This window comes from Homalodisca vitripennis, chromosome X, assembly GCF_021130785.1.
Source record: "Homalodisca vitripennis isolate AUS2020 chromosome X, UT_GWSS_2.1, whole genome shotgun sequence".
Lineage (NCBI taxonomy): Eukaryota > Metazoa > Arthropoda > Insecta > Hemiptera > Cicadellidae > Homalodisca > Homalodisca vitripennis.
The window spans coordinates 26983640-27005040 of NC_060215.1; the positions used below are offsets into that span (position 1 = coordinate 26983640).

Consider the following 21401-nt stretch of genomic DNA (forward strand, 5'->3'; position numbering starts at 1 on the left):
TCATTTTAAGATTCATTTCAATTCGATCTTGTAGCATGGGAGGAACTGCAATCTGGGGTAAATGTTACACTGGCCATGATTTTGCTAACGAAGAGCTTCTGGACGTTCGTTTTGTCAATTTTGTTACTTGTAAATCGGCCAATATCAAAAGGGCAAGCCAGAAGTGTTTCGATTGTGATGTAACTTGTACTGTGTTACGCCATTTCTCTTATTACTGATGTCATGCGACGTTACAATGGCCTGGGCTCGGTTGAAAATGTCAGTCCAAAACTGAACAATAGAGCACACTCTTCCGTCCGCTACTGTTGGTTAGCTTGTCTATCGAGTGTGCAAACTTCACGGTTGAGAATGTCAGTCCAAGACTTGTTTGTTTTATTTACGACCATTTTAACAACAGAGCCCACTCTTCCGTCGGCTACTGTTCCTCAACTTGTCTATCGGGTGTGCAAACTTCACGGTTGAGAATATCAGTCCAAGACTTGTTTGTTTTATTTACGACCATTTTAACAACAGAGCACACTCTTCCGTCCGCTACTGTTGGTTAACTTGTCTATCGGGTGTGCAAACTTCACGGTTGAGAATATCAGTCCAAGACTTGTTTGTTTTATTTACGACCATTTTAACAACAGAGCACACTCTTCCGTACGCTACTGTTCCTCAACTTCCCTAACGGGTGTGCAAACTTCACCAGAGGCCGCTGTACGTTTTCACTATTCAAGTACATAACGCAAGAACATGGGTCGACGGTCGACCACTCCCATGGGCTGGGAGGTGAATAGGCTGCGACTGGGCCACATAACTGGCTCTTCGAGGTGAAGAAACGTTCTTTTGTAGTAGGGCATCTCTCAGCGAGGCGCCGTAGATGACTCGGCTTTCACGTCGGTCACACGTACTCGCATATCCTTGACCGTCAGCTGTTGGCAGAGCTGGGCCATAACACTGCTGGCGGTCTACCATCGGCTTCAACCACGTGGTCGCTCTAGTTCATGGTGTAAATAAAACTATGGCGAAAGGCAGGTGATGAACAACACTTCTACGCAATATTCCCAGTACATTTTTGTAATCGATTATACATAGTAGTCAATTCCGTAAAACATTTCGATACGTAAATGTGTAACATATTTTGTACCGAATATATGAGGGATCCATAACCAAATCCGACTAATTAGTTTTTCGAATTGTTTATATAATATTTTACACTGAATCAGCTACGTAACAAAAGTCAAGTAAAATCTCGTGCATTCTAGAATTCTAAAATAATAGATGCTTGATAACAATAATAATAATAATAATAATAATCTCTTTATTGCATTCTTTTAACAATTTTTACATCGTATCGCAATCGTCAACAGTTTTTATAAGTCTATTTACACGAGTTCATCCACACATTCACACAACCTCATACTTTACAATTCTTACATTCATTCGGGTCACAATCGCATTGACCTCAGATCCAGCAATCTCAAATATCCCAGCGGCTTGACATGAATTCATCAACAGAGTAGAAAGCCTTGGACTCCAAAAGGAGTTTGAGACGCGTTTTAAATTGATTTTGATTATTGGAAATTTTGATTTCTTCAGGGAAGCCTGTTGATTAATCTGACACCAACTTCTTGCGGTAGATTTTGCGCTAAAGTCAATCTGTGTTGATGCGTGCGAAAGTTGTCCCGCCTCTAGTTTCATATTGATGAACGTCCCCGCCACGAATCAAAGTGCACCTTGATCTCTGCAGTACATGATCACCTCAAAAAATATAGAGGCAAGGCAAAGTCAGCAATCTCAAACTCCCCGAAAGATTCCCTACACGACTCTCTATAATTTAAATGTTTAATGATTCTGACAGCTTTTTTCTGGAGTCTAAAGACGCGCTCCATTTTGTTTTTTGCACAACTTCCCCAAGGTCTTATCCCGTACGCAAAATGAGCATGGATTAGGCCATAGTAGGCCATTTTTAAAACTTCTGGGGAACAAAATTTTGCTAGATTGCGCAGAGCATATATACCTGAGGTAGCTCTAGCACAGACCCTGTCAACATGATCGCTCCAGGTCAGTCCTTTGTCTAGAATCATTCCCAAAAAGTTTGTGGAGTTATTTTCTTCGAGAAGGTCGTCATCTATAAATACGGCCGGACGCACCACTCGATCATGCTGACGAAGGCCGAAATTTACTACGATTGTTTTTGACTGATTTGTTTTCAGATTCATTTCAGTGAAATACTGAATGCAAGTGTTCAGTTCCATGAATGAGGTGATTTCTAGTTCTTCTATTGATTTACTTTTAAAACAAAGAGTCGTGTCATCGGCATATTGAACCAGCTTTCCATGCTGGATAACTGAATTCAATCCGCCGACATAAATTAAAAACAGGAGAGGCCCAAGGATAGAACCCTGAGGAACACCGTGGGCTATTTTAATTTTGTTTGAAATGACGCTCGAAATCTCCACGCACTGATGTCGATCCTTAAGGTAAGAACCGATCCATAAGTGCGGGACACTCCGAATGCCACATTTCTCCAACTGTGCAACAGTGTTTCGTGGTGCACGCAGTCAAAGGCTTTGGACAAATCGAGAAAATATACTAAGCACATGCTCTCGTCTATCCAAAACCATCGACAACATTGTCCAAAAGGTTGTTCACAGCGTCAATTGTGGATTTGTTTTTTCTAAATCCAAATTGCTCTGGATTCAGAATTTCGAATTTTTCCAGAAAGCTTTCAAGCCTTTCGTAGAAAAGTTTTTCAAAAACTTTACTGAAAACTGGAAGAATTGAGATTGGACGATAATTGCTTGTAAGACAAGGATCGTCCTTTTTTGAAAATTGGGGTGATCTTGGCCGTCTTTAAAAGAGATGGAAAACTTCCAGTCTCCCATGAAAAATTTATCAATTTTGTTAGAGGACTCAAAATATGCTTGAAGCATCGTTTGAGTAGCCATACTGACATCCCCGTTGGCGTCACTGGTCTTTTTTGATTTCAGTCTCTGTATGACACGTGCTACCTCCTCTTCACACACAGGAGCCAAAGCCATGGACGCAACCTGGTCCCCCCAGTCTCTCCTCCGTGAGACTGAGGATTCTTAAATGACGAATTCGTAAAAGCACGGTTTGAAAAGTATTTGTTGAACTCGTTTGCCACTTTTAATTTATCTTCAACAATTTCATTATTAATTTGGATTGCAATAGATTTGGAACACTTGTTGGAACCTCCATCTCGAGAAAAAGTTATTAATTATTTTCCAAGCCGTTTTGGAAAAATTTTCACAGGTACCCAAGGCTCTATTGATGTCATAGGCTTTTTTGCAGCTCTTATGACCTTCTTATAGATTCTCCGATACCTTCTAAAAAACATTTTGAAATCATAATTTTGAGTATTGGTGAAGATTTTATAGAAGAATTGGAGCCTTTCTCGAGATATAAGAATTCCTTTAGTTATCCATGAATTTTGCAGCTTTTTACTGTTTTTTGTTTTCCTGAACGGGCATGCAACATCCAGATAGTGACTGAATGTGTCACTAAATGACTGATACATGTCATCGACATTTCCACACCCACTCAAAGACTCCCAAGACTCGGTTTTTAAACATCTATTCAGGTGGCAAATGTTTTGGGAAGTAATTGCCCTAGTAATTTTGAATTTTGGATTTTGATTTTCCAGTTTTGCATCCATGAATCACGACTTCCTGCGCAAAGTGATCAGAGATCGCAGAACTTAATACAGAGACTGTTGTGTTAGGAATATTGGTGATCACATTGTCGATGGCAGTACGCGTCGTGGCTGTCACTCGTGTTGGCAAATTCACGGACCAATTTAGATTGAAAGAATTTAGAAGATCGCGAAGCCGCTGGGTAAGGGGGTCGGTGTGATCCAAAACATTAATGTTGAAATCGCCAATTATTACAAACCTTGTTGATTTAAAGGAGAGACCACTCAGAAGGTGTTCCAAGCTCTCGAAAAAAGAATCTCTAGAGCCATTGGGGGATCTATAAAGTCCAATGATAGTTATTCTTGCGGAAGAGTTGGACAAGATTGTGATGCCTTCAGCTTCAAAATTCATGTCCGAACTGTTTTTAATTCTGAAATCTTCAAATTTTGAGGAATTTTTCATAAAAATCGCCACACCGCCCCCTTTACAGCTGGTTCGACAGAAATATTTAGCCAATTCAAAATTTTGAATCTTAAAAAGATGTATTGAATCGGATTTGAAACCGTGCTCTGAGACTATAAACACATCTGGGTTTACGCTCTTCACACATGATCTCTAGCTCTTCAACCTTGTTGGTTGCAATTTGGGGCGTTTTGGTGAATCAATTTTATTGTTTCAGTTGCCAATTTTAAATTTTGGATGTTTTTTAAATGTTGATTTTGAATTTTGTTGCGTTTTTGGAGCTGGATCTGAAGTCATCCCTAGGTCGGCTTCACACATGTCTGACCAGAACAGTTTTTTGACATAGGAGAGCCTTCTTTTCGAGAGTCTCTGTCAGGTGTAGTTGACGCCCTAGCTGCCTCCGCATATGAGACAAGCTGGAGCCTTGAAGACCGTTGAGAGGCAGCAGCCGGCTCCCAGGGGGTTGCAGCAGGTGGCGGGCACGGCGGCTGGAGGGACGGCGGTCACTAGGAGTGGCTTCTCTGGTTCCGGAGGGACAGGTCTCAGCAGAGCGAGGCTCTCCACAATCATTCCAGCCAGTATCCGCTTTTCCCTGCATTGAGAGGTGCATACCGTGTCTTGTGAAATGCCTGCGACCGATCCTATTGAAGTTTAGGACCTTGATGTTGTGTCGGATTGCGAGCTCTTCAATGTAGGCATTTACAAGTGCGGTCTCATCGTGAATAGAGTGGTCCGGCACCAGATCGTGTCGGCGTGGAAGGGTGACAAGAACGATGTCAGTGTTTGATTGGTCTGGCCGTGATGTAGGTCTCCAGGTGACTGTAGATATTGTTCTGTTTTCCCACCGCCAGGTCGTTTGTGCCAGCCATCAGCACCTCGCAGCGGGTTCCGGACTCAGTTGACGTCTGCCTTGGACCCACGACATCAAGCAGCCCGGCGCCAGGCAAGCACACACCGCCAACCGAGATCGTAGGGCCAGTTTATGCTTCGTACAAGGCCCGCGATGTGACGGGCATGGCTGTCACCTCTAATAAAAATACTTTTGAAGTGGGCATTTTGAGGATATTGCTGGTTTTTAGGGAACTTCGTTTTTTTTCTTTTTGTTTGGGGAAAGCTATTTCCTTTAGGTTTACGTGCAGTCGGTGTTTTGAAATTAACCGACAGAGTCTGGAACCTATTTTTGTTAGATACTGGAGAGATAACTAGGGTGGATACTAGTTGCATAATGTTTTCTAGTATAATCAGGCAGAAGCCAAAAACGATTTTCTAGCAGTTTTGAATATTAAACAGTGGCATTGGAAGTAAACATCGACACTGACACTTCAATCATGCAGTTCGAAGTTCATGTGCAATAGACCAATCAGCAGCACGAAAATGGTCACGTGACCACGCCCAGCTGACATCAGTTTTCTGCACCAACAAAAGAAAACCACAAAGTTTGTTTGATTAACAAGAGAGTTTCTAGATAAAACAGACAACTACATCGGTGTGTAGCAAAAACATAAAAATGTATATTTAAATTAGTACTTTATGTATATTTTCCATTTAAGGTAATATATTAAGGCTTTAAAAGTTTCCAGTAAGCCCTAACAAGTAAGCGCGCGCGCGCGTGTATGCGTGTGAACATTTTGAGTATGGTGGTAATTTTATCGCAGTTCGTGCCAAATGTTATCACTGATAATTTTCAGCCCAAATTTTCTGCATATTTAAGTTGCCAAGATAAACATTTTAAATGTATCCATATGCAAATATGTTACATTATATTTCTAATGATGGTCTCTTTGGACGATCAATGTCTTGATTTCTAAATTAATTAATTAGGTTCACTTAGATTTGTTTATTTTTTTGTACTAAATATATTATTTCAAAACAAAAATCTGTATATGTTCTTATCAATATAGGCGTATAGTTTTAAATTTCGGTTCTCAACCAGTTTAGGTGCTGTTAAATCTAAAAGTTAATTAAAGGTCGTTGAGAAAGCTTTCTACTTAAACTTAAAACTAAATTTTTGACTACTTTTTTGAAACAAGATTTTGATAAATGTTAAAATCCGGAATCTAAGATTTGTGAGATCATAAAGGAAAACATTTTGGTAAAAAAACAAGTTATTTTAGTGACTATCCATTCTTTATGGATAGGATGATTTTTCAGGTATGCAAACGGTGAAACACATGTTAGGAACAAAACTGTTGAATATCTAACGTAACTTAGTAATAAAACCAAGAACTTTATCTTTCGGAGAAATACCATATTTACTCATTTAAAAAAATTTCCACACAAATGTGTGTGAAACCCCTTAGTTACAGGCAGAGATATGCTAATGTAGTTAAAATATGACTTGATTCGTTAACAGAAGAAACTCAGGAGGTGTAAACTAAGTATTGTTTGAGGACTCACGCGAAAAAAACGTCTAGGGCGCGTTCTAGTGGTAAAAGTAAGACGTGTTTGCTCTGTTATAAAGCTTTAAAACTTAATCTTTGGTTACTGCAAATGTTAAATAATTTTAAATATACTCTATTTAGACAAACGGCGAAAAGCATGAAATATTCTGACAACCTTTAAGTGACTACTAACTACTTAATCACTGTACGAACTTTCGACATATTTCACTGTCTTCAGAAAAAATCTCTCAGTGGGATGTGACCAAAATGTCCCTAAAAGTTAACAGAAATATTCCAACCAAAAAAATTGTATCACTTTGAGGTGGTTTTATTGAGGTGGTTTAAAATTGTTAAAAACCTTTAATCGAATACCCTTGTTAATATTAAAAACACATCAGATTTAAAACTTCGGTATATATTTATAAATTGTAGTAAAATTAATTAATTAATTATTTTTGATAGAGAACTTTTAACTTTGTACCAACAATTAATAGTTCTTATATTTATTTTAGTTTTATACCTTAGAATAGTGTATACAATGGTGTATAACATTTGTAATAATAATTACTTTATTGCATTTTTTCACAAAATTACATTGTATAGCAGTCATCATTTGTTAACCCATCATATAAATGCTCTGCCCGCCTTTGCTGCTCAGACACACTGAAATTTGTAATGGAGTATACCGAGTGTCAGCTGCGTTACTACGAGAGTGGTGGGTCTAAATGCTCTGCCCGCCTTTGCTGCTCAGACACACTGAAATTTGTAATGGAGTATACCGAGTGTCAGCTGCGTTACTACGAGAGTGGTGGGTCTAAATGCTCTGCCCGCCTTTGCTGCTCAGACACACTGAAAATTTGTAATGGAGTATACCGAGTGTCAGCTGCGTTACTACGAGAGTGGTGGGTCTAAATGCTCTGCCCGCCTTTGCTGCTCAGACACACTGAAATTTGTAATGGAGTATACCGAGTGTCAGCTGCGTTACTACGAGAGTGGTGGGTCTAAATGCTCTACCGCCTTTGCTGCTCAGACACACTGAAATTTGTAATGGAGTATACCGAGTGTCAGCTGCGTTACTACGAGAGTGGTGGGTCTAAATGCTCTGCCCGCCTTTGCTGCTCAGACACACTGAAATTTGTAATGGAGTATACCGAGTGTCAGCTGCGTTACTACGAGAGTGGTGGGTCTAAATGCTCTGCCCGCCTTTGCTGCTCAGACACACTGAAATTTGTAATGGAGTATACCGAGTGTCAGCTGCGTTACTACGAGAGTGGTGGGTCTAAATGCTCTGCCCGCCTTTGCTGCTCAGACACACTGAAATTTGTAATGGAGTATACCGAGTGTCAGCTGCGTTACTACGAGAGTGGTGGGTCTAAATGCTCTACCGCCTTTGCTGCTCAGACACACTGAAATTTGTAATGGAGTATACCGAGTGTCAGCTGCGTTACTACGAGAGTGGTGGGTCTAAATGCTCTGCCCGCCTTTGCTGCTCAGACACACTGAAATTTGTAATGGAGTATACCGAGTGTCAGCTGCGTTACTACGAGAGTGGTGGGTCTAAATGCTCTGCCCGCCTTTGCTGCTCAGACACACTGAAATTTGTAATGGAGTATACCGAGTGTCAGCTGCGTTACTACGAGAGTGGTGGGTCTAAATGCTCTGCCCGCCTTTGCTGCTCAGACACACTGAAATTTGTAATGGAGTATACCGAGTGTCAGCTGCGTTACTACGAGAGTGGTGGGTCTAAATGCTCTGCCCGCCTTTGCTGCTCAGACACACTGAAATTTGTAATGGAGTATACCGAGTGTCAGCTGCGTTTCTACGAGAGTGTTGGGTCTAAATGCTCTGCCCGCCTTTGCTGCTCAGACACACTGAAATTTGTAATGGAGTATACCGAGTGTCAGCTGCGTTACTACGAGAGTGGTGGGTCTAAATGCTCTGCCCGCCTTTGCTGCTCAGACACACTGAAATTTGTAATGGAGTATACCGAGTGTCAGCTGCGTTACTACGAGAGTGGTGGGTCTAAATGCTCTGCCCGCCTTTGCTGCTCAGACACACTGAAATTTGTAATGGAGTATACCGAGTGTCAGCTGCGTTACTACGAGAGTGGTGGGTCTAAATGCTCTGCCCGCCTTTGCTGCTCAGACACACTGAAATTTGTAATGGAGTATACCGAGTGTCAGCTGCGTTACTACGAGAGTGGTGGGTCTAAATGCTCTGCCCGCCTTTGCTGCTCAGACACACTGAAATTTGTAATGGAGTATACCGAGTGTCAGCTGCGTTACTACGAGAGTGGTGGGTCTAAATGCTCTGCCCGCCTTTGCTGCTCAGACACACTGAAATTTGTAATAGAGTATACCGAGTGTCAGCTGCGTTACTACGAGAGTGGTGGGTCTAAATGCTCTACCGCCTTTGCTGCTCAGACACACTGAAATTTGTAATGGAGTATACCGAGTGTCAGCTGCGTTACTACGAGAGTGGTGGGTCTAAATGCTCTGCCCGCCTTTGCTGCTCAGACACACTGAAATTTGTAATGGAGTATACCGAGTGTCAGCTGCGTTACTACGAGAGTGGTGGGTCTAAATGCTCTGCCCGCCTTTGCTGCTCAGACACACTGAAATTTGTAATGGAGTATACCGAGTGTCAGCTGCGTTACTACGAGAGTGGTGGGTCTAAATGCTCTGCCCGCCTTTGCTGCTCAGACACACTGAAATTTGTAATGGAGTATACCGAGTGTCAGCTGCGTTACTACGAGAGTGGTGGGTCTAAATGCTCTGCCCGCCTTTGCTCCTCAGACACACTGAAATTTGTAATGGAGTATACCGAGTGTCAGCTGCGTTACTACGAGAGTGGTGGGTCTAAATGCTCTGCCCGCCTTTGCTGCTCAGACACACTGAAATTTGTAATGGAGTATACCGAGTGTCAGCTGCGTTACTACGAGAGTGGTGGGTCTAAATGCTCTGCCCGCCTTTGCTCCTCAGACACACTGAAATTTGTAATGGAGTATACCGAGTGTCAGCTGCGTTACTACGAGAGTGGTGGGTCTAAATGCTCTGCCCGCCTTTGCTGCTCAGATATACTAATATGTTATGGAGTATACCGAATTTCATTGGCGTAACTTGGCTTTGGGGGGGGGGGGAGTATGATTCTGACTTCCACTCCACACCGGAGGTTATGAAAATTAATATTAGTTAATCTAAGTGAGAACAAATTAGATAGATCAAATACAGCAGTCAACATATTACTGCTGTATTTCGAAGAAGTTGGAATGCTATTATCCGTATATTTAACAACTTGAGGCGTTTAGCGGGGGGGGGAGGTTCTTTTCCCCATATCCCTACTTTAGTTACGCCACTACCGAGTGTCCCATAGTTAAAAGACTACTGTTAAAAATATTTTATTTTGACCTATACCATGTGGAGGGTGAATCTGATTTGTAGAGGTAAATATTATTTATGGGTAACCTCGTCTTGTGACACTCCATGAGGAGGTCATGATAAAAGAAGAATAATGGTGAAAATTAATCATGAAAAATATCCTCAGTGTATGTTATTAACCACTCCCAAAATGAGATTTTAAATCTAAACCTTTCAAAGTAAAGGGTGGTGGAGCTTCTGGCACACCCTATATTTTCATATCGAAGTCAATACGCTAGCAGTTAAGCCAGCTGCGTTAAAGTAATTGTAAATGCAGGCATGCCATTGAAGTATACAACATGTTTTCTGAATTAAAAAGAAATAAATAAAAAACTAAACACAGTTTTCTCTCGCGTTGCTTAGCGTTTGTTTCTTCGTTAGATTTTTACATAAAAACATACTTAAGTTTATGGTTCAAAAGGTCTAAGTTACAGCATTGTAATTTGGCACGGATTTTAAGCCTAGAGTTTTGTTTGGTAATGAAACCATGTTTCCAACACAGTGCAATATAGAAAGCAAAAGTAAAGTTTCAGGAAATCAGAAAATCACGGAAAATGAAAGAAGCATAAAATATCTGCAGAATATTCAAGCATTTTTACAAGTTTTTTTTAATGACAATAATTTGTCAGTTTTTTTTTTTAAGTTGGTTATTCATCCTAATAAATAAGGGTGAATATTTTTCCTCTTGCAAATATTAATGTTTTTGCTTTTATACTGTTTTTGTAAGTAAAATTCGTTAAATTTTACGTCAATATTTAAAAAGACCACGTTTTAAATGTTATTCCGCATTTTGTCCTCGTGTTTTAATGAGACTAATAATAATATAAATATTCAATGATGTACCGTAAATTTCATAATTCTTAACACTTAATTATTATACAATAATGCCATCAAGCCTATATTAACTATTTCAAATCTGAAGATATATGTATATTCGTGAATAAACAATCATCAAATTTTTCAAACATCTAAACACATCATTGACAATTAATTACAAAATGATTTCCACTGGTATTTATTTATTTGAATTCCGAACAAACATATAACTTATTTTCACCCACTATTTACATTTGTCAATTTAGCTTCTGCCATCTACATTGCTTATGCTATTGACACTTCTGTGGTTGGCCGCGTTGTAAGAAATTTGGGTTGTATAGCATAATAACGGAAATCATATTTTTTCAACAAAAGGATTCACGTTTAATTGAGCTAAACCTTTGCTCTCGATTCAGAAAGGGCTCCTATGTTAAAATAAATACTATTGGTGTTTAAAGAAATAATAAAGTTGCTTGTTTACAGCGTTTCAAAATAACACAGTGATAAATTAATTGCCATTACTATTATTTCAGATCATTTTAACAGTATAACATTTACAAATAGAAAAAATTTGTAATTACTGTTTTTGGAAAATCCCACAGCAAATTTTAGAACTCTTCATATTCCATTTTCTCTTGGGTTTCACATACTTTTGTGGAATTCATTCCGAATTAATCAAGGTATTTTTAAAATCAGAAACTAGTTAAAGTCTACTTTTGTAAATCAACCAACCGTATTTAAAACTTCGTGGCTTGAAGCTTGTCTTAAAATGCTTACTATTGAAATCGGTGTTTCAGTCACGTCATAAATAGAGAGAGGTTCCGCGAACACAAACAAGTAACGTTTTACCCATTTATTACCGATCATAATTGCACGTCTTTGCACAAATCACTCATGGACAATCGCTCGTTGTTATTTATTTAAATACACGTCAGTTTCCGCCGTTCCTTCACTTGCACTTGTCCGTTTCTACTAACCAGGTTCGAGCTGACACTGGTAACCAACTGGTAATGTATAACTTCGGCTAATTTAGCTGTCAAGATATGGTAATGATGTTTCTAATAATACACTTTTAATACACTTTTCATAATATTTTGTTAGACAGCTTCATTGCTATAGTAACACATGTTGCTATTACTTATGAATGAAAGTTAAAGAAAACGCCAGAGACAGTGTAAAATATGAAGTTCAGAGATGTAAAATTGTACTATACCACAGTCTACTTTCCTGCGCTTAGTTTGGTGGTTTCAACTCTGTTTCCAGTTTTCATAATAAAGTTAGCCTCCAGGAAGTGGTTAGATTGTTTACAATAAAAAAGTACTAACTAACTGTGTGTTCCATCTCGCCTTTTTAGAAATTGGTGTATTTTGTAATTAAAATTCTTCATTGTATCTATTCATAATAGGTAAATAACCAATACATATTACATTTAAAACCAAGCAATTTGATAATTTCTTAGCACGGCAAACGTAGTATCCTTGTTAGTACTTGTTAGATGTTTGTTAAAAGTTGGACGAGTCTTTTGATATTAAATCAAGATGAATAAAATATAAACACTTCAAATATTACGTATTTATAAGTTATAGGACATCATAGAAATGTGCATAAAATAGTTCAGGAAGGTCCTTAGTTTTATAAACTGTTGGTCATTGTACGTATGCCTATTTTTTATGAATCTTCTCACCAAAAAAGCCGTTTGTGTTGTTACGCTATGGTATTCATAAAGTTGTAGTTTTCGTAAAATTTTGGGAATAGTTGTGAATATTAACAAATCATATTTTTCTCTGTGCATTTGAACAATTTTATGGACAATTTTAGCAACAACGGTGCATGTTGTGGAGTAAAAAAGGGGACCCTCCCTCTTCTCCCCATTTCTATCCTTTTTACTACCACTGATGTTGGGAATGCCAAGATATATATATATATTCTATATATATATATATATATATATATATATATATATATATATATATTTATATAGAATATATATATATATAGAAAGTTTAGAATAGAAAGTTTTCCATCGAAAATCACCCACAAGTTAATAGCTGTATTTGCTGCAAGTATTACGTTTAGTGGTGGGGTGGGGAGGGGGTCAAGTTTTAATACATCTGAAAACAGAAATACTGTACATAAGCTGAGCTCTTAAAATTCCGTGCAAATTACGTTTCTAAATAAATTGTATCATCCACCAGAGATACATATACGTTTGGTATGCTAATTCAAAAAGAAATCTAAAGAGAAGAATCTACAAAAACCTTACTGCTAAAAGGCATGGAGATATAAAAGTAAGACTCAGTAGTTAAAATCACCGTCGTTATTAAGATATTCGATGTTTATATTTTATTTAACCATCAGTGTATTTAAATAAATAAAGTTGAGCTTTTATTTGAAAATTAACAAGTTAATAATTTACGCAATAAATTTGTTGAACAGTTTCTATAATGCTGATTACAATTTTGGCTCATCAAATAAAATCCACCACAGCGTTTTTAATACGATGCGATGTTATAGTGTTTCCAAGTATTGTCTGGTTTATTTAATTATTCAAGCGATCTCTCAAGCCTTGTGTTTAAATTATTTACTTAGTTCAGTTTTGAGAAACCCCACATTCAAATAGAACGTTTTTTAAATCAAAAAGTTAACTTTTTGACCCAATTCAATTGAACAAGTTAATCACTACAGTCACAAACAGTTCAGAAAATATGTTTTATCTTTTAATAAACTGTAAAGACGCAGGGGCGGTAAGGTAATATCTTCTTCAAGATGTTACTATTTCTTTTTTCTTATGGTAGGGTAAAATATATAACTTTTGCGAAACACAAATTAATACAATCAATAACACAAAAATGATGTTCAGATATTTGTCTATTGATTCAGTTCTTTTTATGGTTGACTTAGAATTGATGAAAGCAGTGTGGATAAACAAAAGACCTATTGAAGCACACCGTGGTGTACAGGAAAAATATAGTAAATGTTTGAAGTCATTCTTCCCTTTAAAAACTTTAAACTTTAAAATAAGTTGTGCATTTACTCCCCAAAATCCGTCTGTGAATGCTGTAAGTTTTGGCTTTTATGGAGATATCAACTCGCCCATTTATTAAAATATGGAAAAAGAAACTTTATTTATCAGTCTAGTTGAGTTATTCATCATGAATATTTTCATTCACTCAAGGATCAGTCGATCATTCAATCACTCTGTTATTTTTTTGTAACAGTCAACTCTCATTTCTCCCTGACAACAAGTTTCTTCCTTTAAAATTCCATCAGTGACAGGAAATCGGTTCTTGGAATACTTCCAAATTGAGTTCTTGCTATGATGATATCCCTGAGCAAGATTGGTTCGCATGCAAGTTATTTCAACCAATCAGGTATATTAATAACGCTTGATTTAAATTGCTATCTACTTTTATTTTATAGATTTCTGTAATATTCACAAACGTGATTGTAAAGAAAAATATTTGGATTCTAATCGAATAATGAGATGTAATAGTCCAAATCAGTGTTGTCCAAGTATAGTCTCCAAATATCATTGTTCCTCGTCTGTCGTTTGACTATCGGAGTTCTTAGCCTGGGAAGGAAGTTACTAATCACGTAAAATCAACATATAGAGATTTTAGTTCTTAAAACAAAAACTTAACGAAATGTTCAATTGCAACTGATCATTGGTTGATGGTGACCCTTGTCAGGGTTTTCTATTATTTTTTCAAACAGTTTTATGGGGGACTTTCCGAGTTCCCTGAATACCCCGCTGCAATTACACAGCTATAGATAGTTTTAGATATGTTTAACTGTACTCGATACATAAATATGTATAAGCATATTTATACCTATAAACCAAAGTGTGGTATAACTTATAACCGTAGTTTTTTATTCAATTTAATAAGTGATTGTATCCTTGTTTATTGCTAGTTGATTTGTTTATTTATTGTTGTGTATCTTTTTGTACATTTTGTTTTGAGTTTAATAGTTTTTTATGAATACTTTTTACTTGCTTACAAGTAGTATTTTTTGTTTAGTTTTTAGTATTGCTCTGTCGCAATTAGATTTTTTAAATTAGGTAATTACGTTTTTTACCTGTAACAGAGCATGCAAATAAATAACAGCATTTTATTGAAATTTATCGGATTTTGGATTTACTCAGCTATGCAACTGAGGACAGCTTGCGAGCAGGAAGGGTGCGACTCTACTTTTCAATGCTTAGAAGAACCGAGGAGGAAGATGGTTCCTGTTACGCTGGAACTTCCCGCAAGCCATTACGAAAGTGATATTATTGAGGGGTATATTTTAAATTTCTTTTGATTTGGCGCCCTTACGTCACGGCGCCCCAAACGGGAACCCGGATTGCACAGGCCTAGAGCCGCAACTGTATTAAGTATTATAACTTCGGGAATAGTCTTTTAATCATATTATCCTTTAATCAACATTATATTGGACACTTTTACACAAGATATACATCCGAGAACGTCGCATTTGTTGATGTAAGAACTGAACTACAACATACGATTATTAGGGCTTTGTCTACCTCTTATAGACAATTACAATGTTTTTATTACACTACCTCTTGGGTAACATGTAACATGTACATCTCCCAAGCTTTAACACCAAGGTATTTACCCACGTAAATAAGTACGTTTTAAAACACCATGTATTACGAGCATCCTTTTGCACTATTGGAACAAAAATGTATATCTCTTTTTATAGGGTCAATGTTTTTCATAAAGGATACAAATAAAAAGCCATTGCTGTTGGAAACGTTTTGAAGTTCTAAATATAATGTTTCGAGCAAGATTATATTGTGCTAAGTGTTGCATAATTTAATTTCAATTCCTTTAATTAGTCGTGGTGATGCTCACAATAGCCTATGTAGGTACAATATACATACATACATACACACACACATATATATATATATATATATATATATATATATATATATATATATATATATATATAATGTATAGAGTTAATCGTCTTGGATTACAACTTTACAAAGCTTCTTGAACATTTTAAAGCAATTTTGAAATTTAAAATAAGTTCGCTAAACTATACACTAAGCTTGTCATCTGGGTACTAGTAAGTAATAAAAAGTTTACAATTGTAATTAGGCACTGCCTGTATTTAAATAAACATAAAATATAAAGCACAATTTCCAATTTAAATTTGCTGTAAGTTCAATACTTTCTGAAAACTCAACGGTTGCCTCCTTTAGTTGATCACCCTGTATGCACGTTCAACGACATTACACGATCGACAAAAATAGCTGAACGGTTGAAGTGACGATGAAATCCTTTACTTGCTATCGTGTTCAACACAAGACTATTTGTTTGAATAGAACGATTGTGAATGCAAAATAACAAATGGTTGGAATGCAGGTTGGTTAACATGTGCCGTTGTTCCTAAACTCGTTTGTCGGCTATAATAAAATGACCTTGCGTGTCAACCTTTAAGAACAATGTTAAACTTTCACGCTTTTATTGCGTATGTTGTAAATTGTATATTTTTTTAGCATTAATCAAAAAGGTCAAAAAGTTTGACTTTTTCTAAATTAACTATAAAAATATTCACAAGATATATAAAAAATATATTTTATATATTAAATATATAATATATATTTTATAGCATATATATAAAATATAAGTTTTATATGTATATATAAATATATGGTATATATAGATAGATAGATAGATAAAAACAAGTGGATGCGTATTAATAAGCATGTATCTTTAAGATTTGACGCCTTCAATAACACTTCGACCACAAAAAGGGCGTAAAACTGTTTGAATATAAAAACATTGTACGTAGGGGGTTAAAAGCAAGATGGCTGCCAGCACAGACGGTGCTTGATCCTTATTTTAGCTGCAAACACAACTTCTTGAACAGGACCGCCGTCAGGACATTCTTGTGTGTACGCACGTGACTGTGACTGTGTCCTTCAACCCTGTGTCGTTCGGTCCAGGTGCAGGGGAGGCGAGCAGAGGCCACGAGCCGGATACAGAGGACAGGGAGCAGGTCGTCTGCCCCCCCAGTGTCGGTCCGGACAGAGACATGGTCGCCCAGTCCTCTTCCTGCCGCTTGGTAGTCGAGCGGCCTGTCTACCAGCACTCCGGCCTGCATGATGCTTTCTTCTCCCGTGATCCACAACCAGCCACCGCCACTTGTAAGTACCGTACAGAGTCCATCATCATTATGTTTTTGTAAGCGAGTACGTTACTGAAGCAGTACGAATGTGACAACAGTCCTCGTCGATGTGTTTATTACATAGACGAACTTGTAAACAAACTAAACCCTTTATTTTATCAGGCTCCGTTAATGCGCTTGGCTCATTCTTACTCTCAGCTTTCTTGAGGATTAATTAAAACACGGAATTTAGTAAATATTTTAAATACTTTACCTCCACTGCATGTTTGTTTGTGGGTTGTTTATTACTTAGCGTGAACTGCATGTACCGTTATAATAAATGTAAACAATATCGTATGACAGTTACATTCTATTTGAAGACCATTTATTTTTATACTCATATACGGCCTGAAAATATTTAAAAACTTGTAAATACCTTGAGTCTTATCTCATTTTATTACCATGTTTACCTACGGGCAGCACGAACTTACTTGTCCACGATCGGCCGAGTATCGATATGTGAATATTACGAAACCCTAAATGCGGCACTTTAATTTTTGTAATTATTAATGCTTGGTGTGTGAAGTGAGGGTAATCGAAGTGGCTGAAACTGCAGAAAATTAGGCGACCGTATTTCCGTTCTTACGACCACAAGGCAAATCGTGCTTTCTCCTGATTAATATCCAGTATTAAGCAAGGCAACTAACCCGATTAGCCTCCAGGCGAGGCTGGCCGAGATTGCTATTTGGTCATAAGGAAAAATAATGCTAATATAAATACGCATCTAGATTATGTATGTTAACGCGTGCATAGGCTCTTTGCTTGATGTTTGTTTCTTCTTTGTTGTTTTTGTTGTCTCACCACTCAGTTGTGTAAGATAACCGAGGATGTAAACCAGTAATAGGCGTAATTGCTGTTTGTTTAAATTGTTCTGATAGGGCATTTTGTAAGAATAATATTATTGTTCTTTGTATTCCTTGGGACAATCCTCTAGAATTAGATTCTTTATTTCATCTCTTTAACAATTATGATGACTAAACATATACGAGGAAACATATACTGAACACAAGGCATGATAACCCAAAATGTATTCCTAAATACGAAAACACGGTAATATATGGCATGGGAGACGATATCAAATGATTCTTTGTCTCAAGACATCTGACCACAAAACATATTCCTAAACACGAGACACATTAATACATGGCATGGGGCACGATATCAAATGATTCCTTGTCTCAAGACATCTGACCACAAAACATCTTCCTAAACACGAGACACATTAATACAAGGCATGGGGCACGATATCAAATGATTCCTTGTCTCAAGATATCTGACCACAAAATATATTCCTAAAAACGAGACACATTAATACATGGCATGGGGCACGATATCAAATGATTCCTTGTCTCAAGACATCTGACCACAAAACATATTCCTAAACACGAGACACATAAAAATCGTGCAAAAATCGAGGTTTGGTTATGATATATGACCAATATCATGAGATTGGTGCATATATCATGGCATGGGGCACGATATCAAATGATTCCTTGTCTCAAGACATCTGACCACAAAACATATTCCTAAGCACGAGGCACGATACGCGCAGTGGAAATCTTGGCACCAAGTATGTTATCAGACAGGCATCAATCTTCCATCATGCACCTCTCTTATAACCTTGAGTTACCTCATTGGTTGTGAGGAAGTTATAGCATCATTACTATATTTCATTAATCATTCGTGAAGGCTTTCATATAATATTTATTGGCTATGCAAAACAAAACTGTTTATTGCGTTTACAACTCATCACACCTAGTATGTGCTGTTAACACGCCTATTAATTATCTGGTTTTCAAGCACCTACGGTAGATTAAGATTTAAATGTTGCATTATAAGATACACGCCTTAACAATGCATTAAACACTTTAATTCTGTTCTCAAAAAATTAACCTTTAACTAATAGATATACTGATGGGTGTCTTGAAAACCAGACGACATTTAATAGGCATGTTAACAGCACATCTTAGGTGCCATGAGATGTAAACGCAATAAACAGTTTTGTTTTGCATAGCCAATAAATATTATATGAAAGCCTTCACGAATGATTAATGAAAGATTGTAATGATGCTGTTACATTGTCACAACCAATGAGGTATCGTAACTCAAGGTTATTGCAGAGGTGGATGATGGAAGATTGATACCGGTTTGATAACGTACTTGGTGCCTAGGATTTCTCTGCGGATATCGTGCCTCGTGTTTAGGAGCTCAATTATTATTTTGACCACAAGAATTGAGGTTCATAAAAGGTTGATAAGCATCCTGTATACGAGATGGGTGTTTCCCTGGCATGTGTAGAGTGCATAGATCACATATTAAACGTGTGCAGGTTGGAACCTAAGCTGGGTGTGTTATAAACTTATCTTTTAGATAAAAGTACCATTTAAAATCAGATTACATAATTTAGGATAATGCTCAATGGACTAGTTGTAATGTACCACTATACTTTATAGTAAGGCTAAGTTTCAGAATCTGAGTTTCCTCCATTTCCCGTCACCATTAAAAAAAAAGACAGCTTGTGGTTCTTTCAACCAATACTTTAAGTTGTATACTGTATTGTACGCTCCTCGCAGATGTGTTATTTCTATCATTCTAAAGTTAGACAAAAAAAGAATATGTTTATGAGACGTGAATTTTTTATTTTTGTTCAGTTTCCAATTCCATAGGGGAAATAACAAAAGCCTGTAAAATATTTTTCCGCTTTTCTTTTCGTTTTCATCGCATTTTCCTCGTCGTCGAAAGATGGTTGTTACTCTGAAACAAAAAATTTAAAAAATCCAACTAAAACGCTCCGCAAAGTATTGCTACTGAACCGTTACCCAAATGAATTGCACCTCCCAAAAGTTTTCGCCCAAGACAAATGTGTAACCGCTCATTCACAATCCGGAACCTGTATTGTTGTGGTAGGACAAGGAATTTCAGATACTACTGGGAACAACTACTGAATAAACTACTTGGGGCTTGTGAATTATTGCACTGAACATATGCAACTACTTTCTTCACACCTGTAGCATAATATTTACAGGAAATCTTTTCAAACGCTCCTGTGTTTCTCCGTTCTGAATTCACATTTGCATTTATTACACCTAAACCTATTTCATTATTTAGAATAAGAATAATTTATTCACACAATATAACACACACAATGGAAGGTTTTTCTGAGTAAGTCAAAACGTCAGTATCAAAAGTAATTATAGAAAATCAACAGAACAATCACAAACAACAATTATGGTATGTTTACAACAGAGCATACTATATAAAGGCACACAATAAATTCTTGTAACTTACTCCTACTTACTCTTACTCTTACTTACTTACTCCTGTGGCCACTCGAAACCCAGATGGTTTTTGACCTCGCCAACAATGTCTCTCCAACTTCCTTCTGAACTTACTCCTACTACAAAAACAATAAGTGTAATCAAGACATGGGTATCACGAGAACCTCGTGGAGACTGTATAAAGTCTTCCCGATCAAGTAAGCCTTTAAATGATTTTTGAAACTGTTTGCAGTTGTTTGAATTTTGATTACACTTGGAAGTTTAGGACCAAAATAAAAAATTGAGTTTTTGTAAAGGTTGAGTCTGAAACGGTCTGAAATTAGGTAATTTCTGTCGTGTGTTATGATCACGATTTAAATGTAAAAAAGAGTTTTATTTTGAAAAACAAACAAGGGAGGGCAAGGTTAGGATCCCGCTGGATCGGAAACGCTCTATACAGCTCTCATCTGGTCTCATTCCCCAGACGACACTCAACGCTCTTTTTTGAAGAGTGAATATTCTATTAAAGTTGATGACGCTAGAAAATCCCCAAAATATTATTCCGTACCTCAACTTTGGGTAGCCTAAGTAACCCAGTTTAAGAACTTGTTCGGAGGCAAATGTAGAAAGGCACCTCAGGGCGAATGTAACTGAATTTAGCTGCTTCGATAATGTGTTGATATGGGTATTTCATGTCATGTCAAAATCAAGATGGACCCCTAAGAAACTTACGGAAAAAATGGTACTTACTGGATTGCCACCAAATGTATAAATATTAGGAACATCTTGGGAGGTTTGGAAATAAAATTCCACAATGTTCGTTTAAGAAAAGTTTAAGAACACGTTATTGGTGCATTTTATTATTCAGCAACAATTACAAAAAGTCCATGCTTTTTTAAAACGCAATGCCATTGTAATTTCATATGTGTTTGTCGTTCAATACATACATCAAAGTTAGTTAGAAGCCGTGTCACGCGATGGCATCCTTGAGACCTCTTGTGACCCGTGGAGAGGCACCGGCCTGGCGTCATGGCCTATTGGTGCGGGTAGGCCGGAGAAAGCTAGATGTTGAGGACTTATTAATTACTTTGTGCAAGGCTGGGTGTAAGGGAGCCGAGCCAACCTTCACACGTGTGACACGAACACGCAAGTTCTCGTAGTCCGAAGAGGATTGTGATGGAGGGTAGAGATGAAGCATACATAGCCAACCGGTTTCTTCGCTGGGTCCTCATTTTAAACTGGTTTAAT

The 21401-nt window shown here is 37.4% G+C and overlaps 1 protein-coding gene across 3 annotated transcripts in view; it reads left to right on the forward strand.

The window, feature by feature from the left end:
* The window catches only part of LOC124368825 (prestin-like), a 188147-nt gene that overhangs the window by 128331 nt on the left and 38415 nt on the right, over positions 1-21401 (forward strand). For all 3 annotated transcript variants that reach the window (XM_046826230.1, XM_046826228.1, XM_046826229.1), the window contains one exon: positions 16676-16876. In XM_046826230.1, the coding sequence (XP_046682186.1) occupies positions 16676-16876 (201 nt within the window). The remainder of the gene's footprint in view (positions 1-16675; positions 16877-21401) is intronic.